The sequence below is a fragment of the Parasteatoda tepidariorum genome, chromosome 3 (genome assembly GCF_043381705.1).
Source record: "Parasteatoda tepidariorum isolate YZ-2023 chromosome 3, CAS_Ptep_4.0, whole genome shotgun sequence".
Taxonomy (NCBI): Eukaryota; Metazoa; Arthropoda; class Arachnida; order Araneae; family Theridiidae; genus Parasteatoda; species Parasteatoda tepidariorum.
This window is the reverse complement of record NC_092206.1, coordinates 40,813,098-40,828,728: the sequence shown is the minus strand read 5'-3', so window position 1 is coordinate 40,828,728 and position 15,631 is coordinate 40,813,098. Positions and strand designations below refer to the sequence as shown.

Here is a 15,631-nt window from a genome sequence, read left to right as displayed (position 1 = left end):
CATTTAACATTTTTTTTCATTTCATATCAGCTGAAAGGAGAGCATTTTTTTTATTTAAAACTAGAAAAATCTTTTTTCAGGATTTTATTTTTATTATTTATTGTTTTTGTTACTTATTCTTTTTTTTATATTTTCTTTTAAAAAAATTTACACCATTTTACGCATAACTTAATTTTTTTTTCAATTTTGATTTTTCCTTAATGTCCTACTGTTTAATAATTTTACATTTTGAATAATATTTCTAAATAAAATTTTCAAATTTGCTTTAATTCTAATATTAAGCATTTCCCGACAATAACAGTAAATTAGGGGTCTACTATTAGCAATGCAATGTAGTGTGAAATATTTTAGCTGCTTTGGAGCGTTAATAATTGCTACGTGTAAAAGCACTACGTATTGAAAGTGACATATGCTTAAATAGTTTACCTAAAAATATATTGTCATAAAAAATAAACTTATATTTTTGGAACAAATAACGTTAACAAATATCTTCCATTATCATTGAATATCAAAGATGATAGGATAAAAACGTGATGTCTTATACGTAATCTCATCAAATACAAATTATTAACAATAGTGTTTAAGGTCGAAATCTTACAATAAGAGTACAGCAAAAATCTAAATATGTAGAAACTCATCGTAAATATAAGTACTGTATTCAACACAATTAATATTATAAATTTATTGATAAAAATAAAAACTTACTTGACTTATTGGTCCGATCTGCGAAATGTTCTTGGTCTATTAATAAATCTAGTCCTTCTAAGTATATTCTTCTCATAGCACTATTCAAGTAACAAATATTCTTTTTTTAAGTTTTCCAGCTTCGTAAATCAAATTTTTGATTCAAAACCGGAGAATTCAATCAGCTTCAACATAATTCAAATGACTTTTTTATCGGCATATCACTTCCATAATATAAAAGTTAATTAATATCATGTAAAAAATGTAAGCTATCCACGTCGAATGTTTTGAAACCAACTTAAAATGGCAGCAAACGATTTCTGTCAGCAGAAATCATTCCGATTGGTTATCTGGTGCATGTGATTAAAAACTATCTCGATTTCAGAGCAAAAAGCGACTTCCTTCATCGTTACAACACCGGTGCTGTAAGAAAATACACCAAAAGTTGCTTTAAGAATTTCAGCAATTTTTTTCCATTGTAAAAATGGGAGAAGGGCTAATATTTTTACTAGCTACCAGAAATTTTTGCTGGCTACCAGCATTTTTCAAATTCTTGGAGTTCTGAAAGGGAGATAACCTTCTTTAAGCAAGCATTGGTCCCAATAACTCTTACAGAAACCAGTTATAACTAAGGTTTCTTCTTACTTTTTATCCTTTGTCTTAATAGGTTTATAACTTATTCACTACCTCGATCAAATTACATTTATATTTGACTTTATTAAACTGATTCCTTAAACTACTTCAAAGGAAATGGGGATTTTCGTAGAAAATTTGCCGCACACATCCTGATATGGAACCTTTTCTCCAAAAACTATAAAAAAAATTCTCGAAATGTTCATTATTATATAACAAAATAAATGCTTAGAATTAGCCTCTTTTGGACAAAATAATAATTTTTTTAAACTTTTCAAAGAAATTTTTTTAACATATGATGATATTTTGAAGATTTGACGCAAATATTTTAGTATGGAACGAGCTTCATATTGATTCCTCTTCTCCAAAAATTATTAAAAACTTCTGAAAATCTCCATTCTTATACAACAAAATATATGCTTGGAAACAAGCCTGATTCGGACAAAAAATAATTTTTCAAAAATTTTCTAAAATCATTTCTTAGCACATGTGGATAATTTTAGAAAATATGATGCTCACATTTTAATATGAAACCAGCCTCATATTGATCTCTCTTCTCCAAAAATTATAACAAATTCTCAAAATGTCCTTTCCTATATACCAAAATATATATTTGGAACTAGCTTGTCTTGGGCAAACAAAAATAAAATGTTAAAAATTTATTAGAACAAAAATACTTACTGCGTGTAGATGTTTTCAGAAAATGAGTTGTACACATGGAACAAACTTCATATCGTCCCCCTACTCTAAAAATTACCAAAAAAAATCTAAAATTGTCCATTCTTACATAATACAATATAAGCACAGAAAGTAGCCTGTTAAGGAAAGAGTAAAGTTTTTTAAAAATACTTCTAAAATTATTTCGAATTATATGGAGGTATTTTCAAACATTTTGACTCAATTTTTAATAATAGCACCAGCTTCAAGTTGAATACTTCTTCCCCAAAAATTATAAAAATAATTCTCAAATTTTCCATTTTAATATAACACAATATATGCTCAGAAACAATCTTGTCTTTTACTGAAAAATAATTTTTTTTAATTTTCAAAAGGTATTTCTAAGCTAATGCGGATAATTTCAGAAACTCTAACGTTAACATTTTGATGTGGAACCAGTTTCATGTTAATTTCCCTTCTAAAAAAATTATAAAAAATTCCCAATTGTTCACTCTTTTATAACAAAATATATGCTTTGAAAGAAGTCTGCTTTGGACAAAAATTAATGCCTTGAAAATTTTCTAAAAATATTTCTCAACACATGTGGATAAATCAGAAAATTTGACGCACATATTTTAATACGGAAACAACTTCAAATCTCTTCTCCTAAAATTATAAAAAGTACTTAGGTGTCCATTCGTATCTGACGTAATATATGCTCAAAAACAAGCCTGCTTTGGATAAAATAATAATTTTACTCATTTTAATATGGAACCAGCTTCATATTGATCCTTCTTCTCCAAAAATTATAAAAAGAATCTAAAATAATCCATTCTTTTGTAACAAAATCTTTTGTAACGTTTAGAAACGTTCTTGTTTTTGAACCAAACATATCTGGATATTTTTAGAATTTTTGACGAACATATTTTAATATGGAATCAGCTTTATATCAATTCCTCTTCTACAAAAATTATAAAAAATTCTCAAAGTTTGCATTCTTATAAAACAATATAAGTGTTTAGAAACAAGCTTGTTTTGGAGCAAAGAATAATTCTCTAAAATTATTCTTAAAATATTTATAAACAAATGTCGATATTTTCAGATAATTTGATGCGCACATTTTAACATGAAAATAGTTTAATATTGATCCCTGTTCTTCAAAAATTATAAAAAATTCTCAATATGTCCATTTTAACATAAAATCTATGTTTAGAAACAAGCATGTTTTGGACCAAAGAATATTTTTTAAGCCTCTTCTGAAATTATTTCGAAAACTATTTTAATATTTTTAGAAAATTTGACGCACTCATCTTAATTTGGAACCAGTTTCATATTGATTCCTCTTCTGCGAAAATTAAATAAATAATAAAATAAAATTTAATAAAATTTAATGTAATAAAATTTTTGCTTGAAAACAAGCCTGTTTTTGGGATTATATAAATATACTAGTGGGCTGCGCCCCCTGCTCGCTGACGCTCGCCAACCTCCGAAAATTGTTACGCAATCTTATATGGTTTGCTTCGCTCGCTACTAACTTAGGTACACTGCAAATGCAAAAAATTCTAAGAATTCAAAACAATCATTCAAATCCATATAACAACTTTTTTTTAAAAAAAAATTTCATATTTTTAGTAAGTTATTAAAATAAATTTGAATTCAAATAAATGCATGTAATTCGTTAAGCCTATTAGAAACGTGCTATAGTATAAAATCTTAAAGCGTATTAGCACAACTGAGACTCATTTTTCATTGAATAACTAATGACAATAATAAAACAAATAAATTCGTGATATAAAACAAAAATCGTCAACTAAAATCGTAATATATAAATTCTTGAAAAAAAGCGCTTTCGACAAAATACTAAAATAGAGATCTATCGACAAAGACTTCACGACACTTCAGCCTAGTTTAATAGTATGAGATTGCCGCAGCTGATAGGGTGAATTTCGGAAGAGATCATATTTGATGAGAATGCTCTCTCCGGTTATTTCAATTTCCGTTTTTAAAAGCGCTATATGTTGAGCCACCTCAGCTAGATTTTGCATGAGACATTTTTAGCGGCAATCATTGATCGATTTTCTAGCGTTGCCATTCGGGGAGTTGTAATGAGGCTTTTTTTTTGTAGCCGTGTAAGAGAAATATATATATAGATTCTGAACTTAAATAAATATATTGGAAAAAAATGTCTATCAAACAAAGCCCTAATGAGTAAAAAAAGAAGCCGAAATTGAAATTACGAGGAACATCAAAACATTTTTATTCCATTCTTTATTTTAATTCAAACTTTTAGCTAAATTAGTTAGGGGCTTAGATTTAATTATGAATATTCATAGTTTATTATACCCTTTTATTTTTCCCTTAAGTATTAATGCTTGTATGGTAATGAGTATCTCTCATAGAAGCTTTATCTTCTTAAAAGTTTATTATAAATAAATTTTTTTTATTGCGATATTTGTTGTATTGAAAGGACATGATTTTATTTCTCCCTCACCATCTGCAAGGTTATTCCTTCTGCAAATATTATTATTATTAATGTCCTGTTTTGTTTTGATTTAACATCTGAATTCAAAACTTCTACTAACTGATGTTTTATCTTGATAAAATTAGTAAGTATCCGTTTGACGATTAAGGATGACTAGTTAAAAAAAATAACAGTAAATTTGAAGAAAAAAATTAAGTTTTATTACTAAGCATTAATGTTATTAATACAATTTAAATAAAAAAAATTGCTTTAATCTTAATATACAAATATTTCACCTACCTTTAAGAAAATGCGTAATTTGTTTTTAAGAAAAATGGAAGAAAAAGAAAAAAAATTTAAGGACTTTAAAATTGAAAAGGCTGTCAAAATTGAAATTTCAAATTAAACAAGCGATCTTATTTAGAAAGGTCAAACTTATGGATGATTGCATTCCAGAAAATGGGTGCATTACCGAAGTTAGAAATCAAAAACCATTTTTTACCTTTAAAAAAATTAGCATATTCAGTTCACCTACTTTTTTAAACAGCTGTTTTTACCAGCACCTACAAGTTAGAACATGGGGCGAAAATACCCAAATAGCTTCTTAAAGCAGACGATTATCAAGTCAATAGTTTAAAATCGCTTTCTCTTTTCAAAATCTATCTCTATCATAAGAATAAACCAAACTAAATTTTTAGAAAAATAATAAACGGAAAAGATATAAATTTAAAGAAATCATTAGTAGAAGTAATATTCTTACTTTTTGTTCAGCTATTAAAAGAAGTTTTTTTTTTTAAGTTTTGCAATTAACAGTAGAAAATTTGCATTTTAGCAAAACCGGCGTTGAACCTGGGCACTACAAAGAAAAACGTCCCTAAGACTCATGCTGTTTTTCTCATAAAATTCAGTTTACAGAAGTTTCAATAGATGACGCCACCAAAATATCTTGCTTAAAGAGTTCACATTAACAATAAATTTCTAAGCTATCTTTTTTATTTATCTATATTTACTTATCGTTTTGAATTAAATATTATTAAGGATTTCTTCACATCAGAAACATGTAATTATTGTTTACAAAAATGAAAAGTTCAAACCCACCAAAAAATTGTTTTTGCTGTGTCCACATATCTCATGTATTAAAATTTAAATATGCTGCCATCTATTGCTCTGATGTTAATACACAATGTTTTCAAAATATATTTGCAGTTGTTTTCAACAGCTATTAAATTCAGATAGTGACTTTGAAAAAGCATTTCAGAATTGCTTTGTACGTAAGCATTCCCGCAGAAACATTCCATTTCATAAGTACTTACAAAAAGATTAAAATAGTTTATTAACAGTTTTTAAAATTTAAAGATTTTAAGCGTTATGATATTGAAATAAAATAACACTTTTAAGTAAACTATCCTACAGAATTATACCGTTTAAAACACATTTGCATAACAAAAAATATTTAAAGTCTAAATATAGTTGTACAATTTTTAAATTGGTAAATTAATGAAAAATAATATTACTTTCCAGAAAGGCAAGTAGCAGAGTTATCCCGTTTTTAAGTGTTTGTATTGCAAACATATTCAAATGGTTTAATTTAAATGGAATTAATAGTTTATTAATTCAATAGAGAAATAAAAAATTTAAATAAAACTTAACCTTGCATAAAAAAAAGAAATTTGATAAATAAATGTTGATATAAAAAAATTGATATTAGAAAATTTATTTAACAAATCAAAGAATTTCGCAGCATATTTTGACTCACTGAAGTTTTGTTTTCAAATTGCCTTAAAAAAAAATAAAAAAGACTGTGTCTGACTATATTGGATGGGCTGCCAATCGATCTCTATTCACAAGCGCTATCCCATTATTGCACGGTGCGGGAGCTTTTGCCTGCTCCGTTTCCGACCTGGGCCGGTTCGCTCCGCCTTAGACGACCTGGTAACTCCGAATTCCTCCGGTTCCACCATATCGACATCATGCTTAACGTGGACGCCTGATCAACATAGACGAGCAGAGGACAGAACTCCCAACCTCAAGCCATCCAACAGCCTAGACCTCCAAGTAGCTGGATTACAAGACCACGCCACTGGTCCCGGTCGATCAAGGAAAGATTCGTTGACTTTAAGAGCTGTAGTATGCCTTAATTTTTTCCCCTAATACTGCCATCTAGTAGATAAACTAGAAATCATTCTTTTATTTCTTAAGTATTATTGAAATTATTATGTATTATTGAAATAAAATAATTGCACTAAATTACATGAAATGTCGCTGTATGAAAACATTTTCTAAGAGAAATAAAAAATCTAAATAAAGCTTTACACTAAATATTAAAGAAATTCGATAAATAAATGTTGATGTAATTTATATAATTGATATTTTATAATTTATTTAACTTCGACAAATAAAATTTGATGTAATATAGTTGATATTNATTAAAGTAGAGAACAATTCAAGTTAGTTTATATTTTAATAAACGAGTATGGAAATCAAACATATGATTTTTCACACAAAAATTAAAATAAAATAAATACATAAATTTATTAACCTTTATTTTTGTCCAACGTGAACTGTGAAGCAATAACATGAAATATGTTGATTTTGCACTGATTCATTTTTAAATTTTCTTTCGATTACGTAAGATTTCTCTTAAAGACAGATTTGTAAAATAATTATAATTAAATAAGCATATTTATTTTTTTTTATTTTTTTTAATTTAGATTTTTACATTACATACTGGGAAACATGGTCCTTATGGTTTGATCTGAAGAGCGGTCTACAGTTTGGACCCCTTAATGTTAATTTGACTTCTTGCGTATTTGGCCATATCTCGAAAACTTCTTAAGCGAATTAAAAAAATTTGCACAAAGTGTGTTTTTGAGGCTGATTTCGTAGCTTGAAATATCGTCTCCACTACTTAATTAGCATATTTGAGGTCACCCTCTCAAACCATTAAGTTTGAATCTTAGAATGCAAAGATTTTAATCGAAGGAATTTAATCAAAAGTTTTTCAGAGCAATTTTTTTTTTTTTTTGGTTGGGGCGGGGCTTTGTACAATAATTAACTACTTATCCCAATTGCCATTTCTCTATAAACCTTCATTGTTTCCAAACTTAAAAAAGAAAATTGCAATTTGTCAAAAAAAAAACTTTAATTTCTTTTTTCTATTTAAAGAAAATAATTTTTATTAACAATATTAAAATTAACAGTGACCTCAGTGAAAATCAAGTCGTTCAAATATTTAAAAAAATATTTAAATGGCTTAGTAAAGCTTAGACAATTGTAAAATTTAAATTGATATAAATTTGAAATAAAATATCACTTTTATTTGAGCCATCTAGCAGAATTATTCAGCTTTATAAATATTTACAAATATTACATTTCTTTAAATAGCTTAATACAAACTTACTTATATAATTTTAAGACTTAAACTGATATAATATTGAAATAAAAATAACACTTCCAAGTAAACCACCTGACAGATTTATTCCGTTTTAAATGTATCGATACCACAAAATATTTAAATGGCAAAATATAATTATACAATTATAAAATTTAAATTGATATACTATTGAAATAACGTATTATTTTTTCGCTTTTATCTAGAGGATTTATTCCGTTTTATAAGTGCTTACACTACAAAAATAATTAAATGGTTTAATGACAATTCATACAATTTCAAAATTTAAATTGATATTATAGTGAAATAAAATAACTCTTTCATGTAATCCATATAACAGTTTTATTCCGTTATATTACAAAAAAATATTTAAAGGACTAATAATATATACAATTTTAAGGTTTACATTGATGTATTGTTGAAATGAAATTTCACGCACTTAATCACTCAAAATTTCCTGTGTGAATAAATTTCATAACAGAAATAAAAAATTTAAATAAAACTTTACATTAAATAAAAAAGATATTTGATAAAAAAAAAATTTGATTTATTTGTTAAATTGATCAATTTCGAAAAAAAATTTATATCATAAAATTTATTTTACGAATCAAAGGAATGTACAGCGAGCATAGTTTGTCTGACTAAAAGATTTTTTTTTTTAATTTTTAAAATATTTTAAGTAATTAATTATTCCTTTGTTTTAAAATAAAAAGACTGTGTCTGACTATATTGAATGGGCTGCCAACCAATCTCTATTCACAAGCGCTATCCCATTACTGCACGGTGCGGGAGCTTTTGCCTGCTCCGTTTCCGACCTGGGCCGGTTCGCTCCGCCTTAGACGACCTGGTAACTCCGAATTCCTCCGGTTCCACCATATCGACATCGTGCTTAATGCGGACGCCTGATCAACATAGACGAACAGAGGACAGAACTCCCAACCTCAAGCCATCCAACAGCCTAGACCTCCAAGTAGCTGGATTACAAGACCACGCCACTGGTCCCGGTCGATCAGAGAGAACATAGTTAGGTTTAAAAGCTGTGGATGCTTCAAATTCTCTTCTTGATACTGCCATCTAGTAGATTAAATAGGAACCATTCGTTTATTTCTTTTGTGTCAGATCTGGCTAAGAGGCCATTTGTTATCGAAACTTACATTGAATGGAAGTAATCATAGAATAATAGAATTATTTAAAAAAAATATTAAAAAAAACTCATGCTCTATTATATCATTCTTCTTTATATGGCACTAAAATACTGGGTTAAATTATTTGAACATTTCCTTTTTAAAAAAATACATAACATTAAACTCAGAAGAAGGAATTTTACATGAGTTGGAGACCTAACGTTAGTTTATATTTTAATATACGAGTATTAAATGGTAACTTATAATCTTTCTCAAAAAAATATCTTTTAAAAAATGGTTACATATAACATTTATAAATGTGCAGTTTGAATTGTTGAGATAAAAAAATATTAATTTTAAGCAGATTCATTTATAACATTTATTCCTGAGTCACATAAATTTTCACTTGAAAACATATTTGTAAAATAATTATGAATAAATGCGCTAATTTATTATATATTATTTTTAATTTTATTTTTGCTATAAAAAGGGATTCGCTGTCCTATGCAATCTCAAGCACAACTTTCTTATTGATTTAGTAAACTAATATATATTTTTGAATATTTTTAAATCCATTTTACTCATTGTAATGAACCATTGAACTTTTTTTTTGCTAATTTTAAACTATCAGACTTTAACTACGTATTAAAATAATTTTTTTTCCAAAGTTAATATGTTTGAAAACAATTCTAAAATATATTTAGAAACTTAGAATTTGAAGTTTTGTAATCAGATTTTAACAACACATTTCTATAAATAAAATGAAATGCTCATTAAATTTCCGAAAATAAATGCTGTTTTATTACAAGAAATAAGAACAATAGAGAATAAAATGGGTACAGAAATCATTTTCAGCAGCCTATGACGTCACATGCTTCCGAAACTAAAAGATAACAGCGTTAAAATTGAAATAAAAATTGGAACTGCTGAGGCTTATATCTTAATTTAACAACAGGATATACGGAATGGTTTCTCTTATCTTACAGTTATAAAGTCTTAGATACATTCGCCATCTTATGATAACATTTTTTTTTCCATCTATTTCATTATAATTTTATCCTTAACAGGAACAGGAGCACCATGAACTTACATTTCTGGAAAGAAAAAATTCCCACTTTGCCTGAGGAAATTCCTAAATTGACCGAATCATAAATGAGTATGCAATTCATTTGCTTCACTTAAAAAAAATAATAATCAAAATAAAAATAAAATATTTGATTGCTAATATTTTCACAGCTTGTTAATTTCTTCCACCTATATATTACTGGTATAATAATTTTATACGAAATTATTTTAATCAATGTGCCGCAGTTGGTAAGTGGTTAAGGCACTGAACAGTGGTGAGGAAGTGAAGTTCAATCCCCAGTGGCTGCTTAAAATCCACACAGATCCAGATCGATGGATACCAGCTTATCTTATAATTAATGGCAACCTGTGTGCAATGTCGCATTATCACAATCAAGCCGTTATTCACGAAAGTGTGAAGCTCCATGAACCCCCTGGCCCCCAATGGGCTGTAGCGGGCATGCTTTGCTTTTGTTGCAGTCAAAAAACAAATTTAACTAACCAATTGATGTGTAAACGTAAAAAAAAAANAAAAAAAAAAAAAAAAAAAAAAAAAAACTAATTCGCTGCTGAAATGAAGGCATAATTTTTTACTATACGACGAATCGTATAACAAATGATTGGTAAACGCCAAATCTTGATAGAAATACAATACTCCGGGAAAAGTATTTTAAAGTGAATAATTATACAATGGTTAAATATAGTAATACTGTGGCTAAAAGTTAAAAAAATAGTTAAAAAAATAAAAATGGTAATTATAAATATAACATTTACTGAGCTTTGTTGAATATAAAAAGTGAATAATAAAATAGATACAGGTATTGGAAAACGCGACTTTTTGCATAATTTTTCTATTCAATAAATAAATGAAAGCGATTGCTATAAATCTACTTATGATAATTCGCTTAAATTAATCTTCATCTTTCATTTTCGTTCGTAGTATCGAAAAAAATTTTTAAGAGGTATTACCACCAATTTAATGGATAAGTAATTTTTATCACTGGAAAGTTCATTATGATTTCTTTTATAATCAAAAGAGGGTTCTGTTCTCTTTAAATTTATTTAATGCCCCAATTTTCATACCTTGGTATTTTTTATAATAATGTTAAGGGCTACGCCCACTGCCTTTTATTACTCATCAACCCTTAGGTTAGAAATTTAAAGAAGATGCATATATATATATTATATATGCATCTTCTTTATTTCAGGTATAATAATAACATTTTTATACCTGAATATTTTATATCATTTTTACAGAAATGTGGAAAATCTCATATAGTTTCATCTAACAGTTTTTTTTTTTTTTTTTTTTTTTTTAGTGAGGAATATGGTGATAATTCTCTGAAACAGAGGTGATTACGGCAGTTTTTTCTGTACAGAGATAATCAAAAGCACTTCCAAAAGTTTAACACTCACCTTTGAATTGTTTTTTAATGTATTTACAAATTAAGTTAACTTTCTGCAATATTTAATTAAATTCATAATTGTTTTTTTCATTTCCTAAAATATCTGCCCTACATTATTAACCAAACTACATTTATCTATTCTCTGTTGCACTATTATAATAGATAATTGTACTTTTTCGTTAAAGAGATTAATTGCACTTTTAAAAAAAAATTCTGCTACTCTCTAATTTACAGTTCAATAAGATGTCGAAACTAATTTTTTAAAGCAGGAAAACCTGAAAATTTTTAGAATGTAAAGAAAGTTCGATATAAATATCACTATTAATGTTTCAACAACATTCACTTACAGCAGTTTTTCAATAATAATTTCTTTCAACAACAAATCAATCAAAATAGGCAATTTAATTGTTATACTTTTATTAGCAATTGCCATAATCGGTTGTAATTATTTGTAGTGAGATCTTTAATTAACTTGTAATGTCGCGAGAATTTTATTGACTTGATCTGAATGCGTAAGGTCAAAAGCTGCTAAATTTTTTATTATTTTGCTGTTAGCTAAAAATTATTACTATTTCAAATAACACCTTCCTTCAGTTTAATTTCTAAAAATGAGTGACAGTTATTTCTAAATTGTGTCTTTTTTTAAAAGAAAACTCAGATCAACATTTTTCTAATATCATCTTTTAAAAACTTCTGTGCTGTGCTTCATTAAATCAGTTATCTTTACTTCTGTTTCATCTGATATTATAGTGTAGGACGTAAGTATTTTGTAATGATTTAAAATTTCAAATCACCGACGACTTTAAAGACGTATGGATGGTGTTTTCAATAGAAATGTAAACAATAACAATCTCGAGCTCGGCACCTACTTTTGTTCCGGTTAAAAAGTTTGCAGCTGCTTATTACATGTTATTCTGATAGGCGAGGTTTTCAAACGGATAATTTTGTTCTCAATAAAAGAAATAAATTAGATAATTTCTGAGCTCAAATCTGCCGTATTTCATAAGATATTAATGTTATTATGTAATTCTGGGGAGTTTGGAGTGAAAATTTGTTTTAGTTATTTTGTTATTTATTATTAAAAAAGGTGACATGGTTGTGACTCGATTTTGAATAACTCGCTTTTTTGGCAGTCTTGATTTGGCCTCTTTCCATTTGTTTATTACTGTTTGTTCGTGTTGCAAGCTGTGCGCCATCTTACGTTAGTGTTAACACTTTTAGTATTGTAAATTGTTAGCATTGTAAACATAAGTAATAAGAAATCAAATACATTGTTTTCAAGAATCTCAAAACACAAAGATGCCAAATGGCTTTAAAATACAACTGAAACAGTAACCCGGAAATTTAAGCAGCCCCGAGCTTGCAGCGTTCCCTGTTGTAGAAAACACCATCCATAAGTCATGACTAATAAAATTGGCCAAGAGGATTAAATTTTTCAAATAAAGCATTTATTTTGCATCTTAAAAAATATTAAATAGAAATTTTTTTAAGGGTCGCCGATTCAAGATTTGCCACAGGCATTCTGTTTCCCCTAGATGCACATGTGCTCTGTAGCTCACTAAAATGATAGGTGGTCAAACTGATATTTGGATGAATAAAAAGCAAACGCAAACTTTGTGACTCGCTCAAAAAAAAAAAGAAAAAAAAAGTGTCAAGCAAATGGGAGAGATAAAAATAATGAACAGTCTCATCACTTGGAGGCTCTTTCTTGACCTATGCCTTTACGTAGTATTTGCTTCGAAGTTCCACGTTGACTACATTTTTCGATTTCAGTAATTTCGAAAAACTAAACTTTTTTCAGGCTTGTATCGATCGAAGATTGCTTTAATTTTTCAGATCGTAGATGTATCCTCGTGCATCATTACAGAAGTTGAGATCTTTTGCTGCACATTACGCAGCTGTAAGTTTGCAGGAAGGTACTTATATTATCTACGTCATACTAGAGCTGCATAACGGGCTATTGGCAACTTGGTCTGGGAAACTTCCCTGAGGATGGTCCGAAGACATGCCATTGCAATTTCGATCCTCTGCAGAGGGGATGACTTCCCTACTTTAGAGGCCTGATGACCTGCGCGAAGTCGAGCACTTTACGGTGGAGCAGCTTAAAGGGACTAATATCGCGCACCCTCTGTCCCAACGCAGGCTCATCAAAGTAGACACCAACTTGCTAATTGATCGCAGCTAGTGATGCTTAACTTCGTTGTTCTACTGGGGACCGTGTCTTTACGATCAGTTCACTGCGGGACTTGTGAGTTTGCAGATAATTATTTCTAAGTAATTTACAGATGTTTAAGAATAAAAATTGCAATTGTAAGCAATTGAATTTTTTGCCGTTCACTATTCGTAATAAAGAGTTTCAAGATGACGCAGGATCTCTTCCGCAGGGGAAAATAGGTGATCTGTAAGACTCGGCCATCGTAGGTTTTTTCCACCATTGCATTCTCATGATTTGTTTTGGCACGTGACCCAAAATTTTTGTTTTGTTTTTCAGATGTATACATGCGGTTGTTAAGTTCTCCGATCGAATTACATCGTAATCATTGAAGATTTATCTATCAAAATGAATGTTAATAGCAAATATTTTAAGAACTTGCAAGTGTGAACTACCAGTGAAGATTATTCATAAGTTTAAGCTGTGTTTTGGGTTTCAAAAGTTCTTTTCTATACGCCCATAATTTCTGATTATGGTTTTTGAATCTGTAGTTGCTAGTCTTTTAAATAAGTTTTTAGGTGATTATGTTCAAAATTTTGACAGTTCCCAGCTGAAATTAGGAATATGGGGAGGTAAGTTTCTAAAAAGTTTTGAGAAACTTAACAAAATGTCACCTGATACAGAACAGCTGTCATTTTGCCGAGTGCAGGCGAACTGGACCTAAAAATTGGTTCTCTGCAATGCAGACCAAAATATCGCATTTGGAAAACAATATAATGTGATAGAGAAATTAAATAATCCTTTTCTTGTATTAAGATGTATGAAATTACTTTGATATTGGCCTTATTTTTGATTTATGTTATTTTTTAAAATTAAATTTACGTCTAAATCTACTTATTAATTCCCGGCTTTTTGATCCTTTTAAACTACTCTTAGTTGAGTATTTATTTTATTATTGTTTAAAGTTATTTTATATTGTCCCGCTATAATTTTTTATTAACCATATAGTTTCGATACTTTATTTAAAATATATTTATTATTAGAACATGTTTCCCATACATTTTTTCCACATATTTAAGTTTTGCAACAATAATTAATGTTTGGTGCTTCGTAATTATCGTATATCGCTATGTATAAGTCGACTTTTCAAACTTCTCAAATTTTACGTAAATCAAGGGATCGACTTATACACCGGAAATAAAGTCGGACATTCGTTGATCATGAAATATTGATCAATTGTAAACAATAAGATGTATATAAATAACTCTGTATCAATTTACTCCTTTCAATAACTATTTTGAATATGATATATACAATTAATTTTATAGTTTCTCACATAATATTTTCTTTTTAAATAAAGATTTATTAAGAAAACAATGCTTCAAATTACGTTCTGAAAAAAAGAATTAAGAATAAATAAAGTTAGAACAATTTATTCAAGAGTATTTGAACAACTATAACAAACATAATAAAAAATTATTAAATGTGCCACAAAGCTACAAATTTAAGGATTTCGGAACATCAATTGTGTCGAATTTAATAATGTGTTATTTTAGGGATCTTATTCTGCGAATGATTCTACTTCATCCTCATCTGCTAAGTCCCACAAAAAAAAAAAAATTCAGAAAAAATAGTCTTTAACTTTTATTTAAAAAATTTGAAATTTCACACTTTTTAAACAATTTTACAATAACATTTGAATTCTTATTTTGCTACTTGTTAGGTATGTTTTTAATTTTAGAAATTTTTATATATTGTTTTTTCAGCGATCAACTTAAATACCTGATATACCAGAAATTCGTTATCTCGTTGAGAGTTGATTTATACACCAAGATGTGCAGTATTGTTTATGTTGTATGTTTATATGACAAAATTTTAATCATTCCTAAAAATTTTGCTAGCAAACTTTAAGATGTGGTAAAAAATTACCCGATTTCAAACACGAACTTGAATTTTACGAATTCTTTGTTTTAATATTAACTTATTCAGGGGTCTGTCCAGGCCGAATTTACTACAGTTTATCGGTACCTTCAAAAATTCAACTTTAGGAAAAACGGT

At 28.2% G+C, this 15,631-nt stretch overlaps 1 protein-coding gene across 1 annotated transcript in view; it reads left to right on the top strand.

Moving 5' to 3' along the window:
- Positions 1 to 13,872: 13,872 nt before the first annotated feature.
- The window catches only part of LOC107457424 (vacuolar protein sorting 13C), a 105,333-nt gene continuing 103,574 nt past the window's right edge, over positions 13,873 to 15,631 (top strand). The window contains exon 1 of the mRNA XM_071179184.1: positions 13,873 to 14,205. Within this exon, the coding sequence (XP_071035285.1) occupies positions 14,106 to 14,205 (100 nt within the window). The 5' untranslated portion in view covers positions 13,873 to 14,105. The remainder of the gene's footprint in view (positions 14,206 to 15,631) is intronic.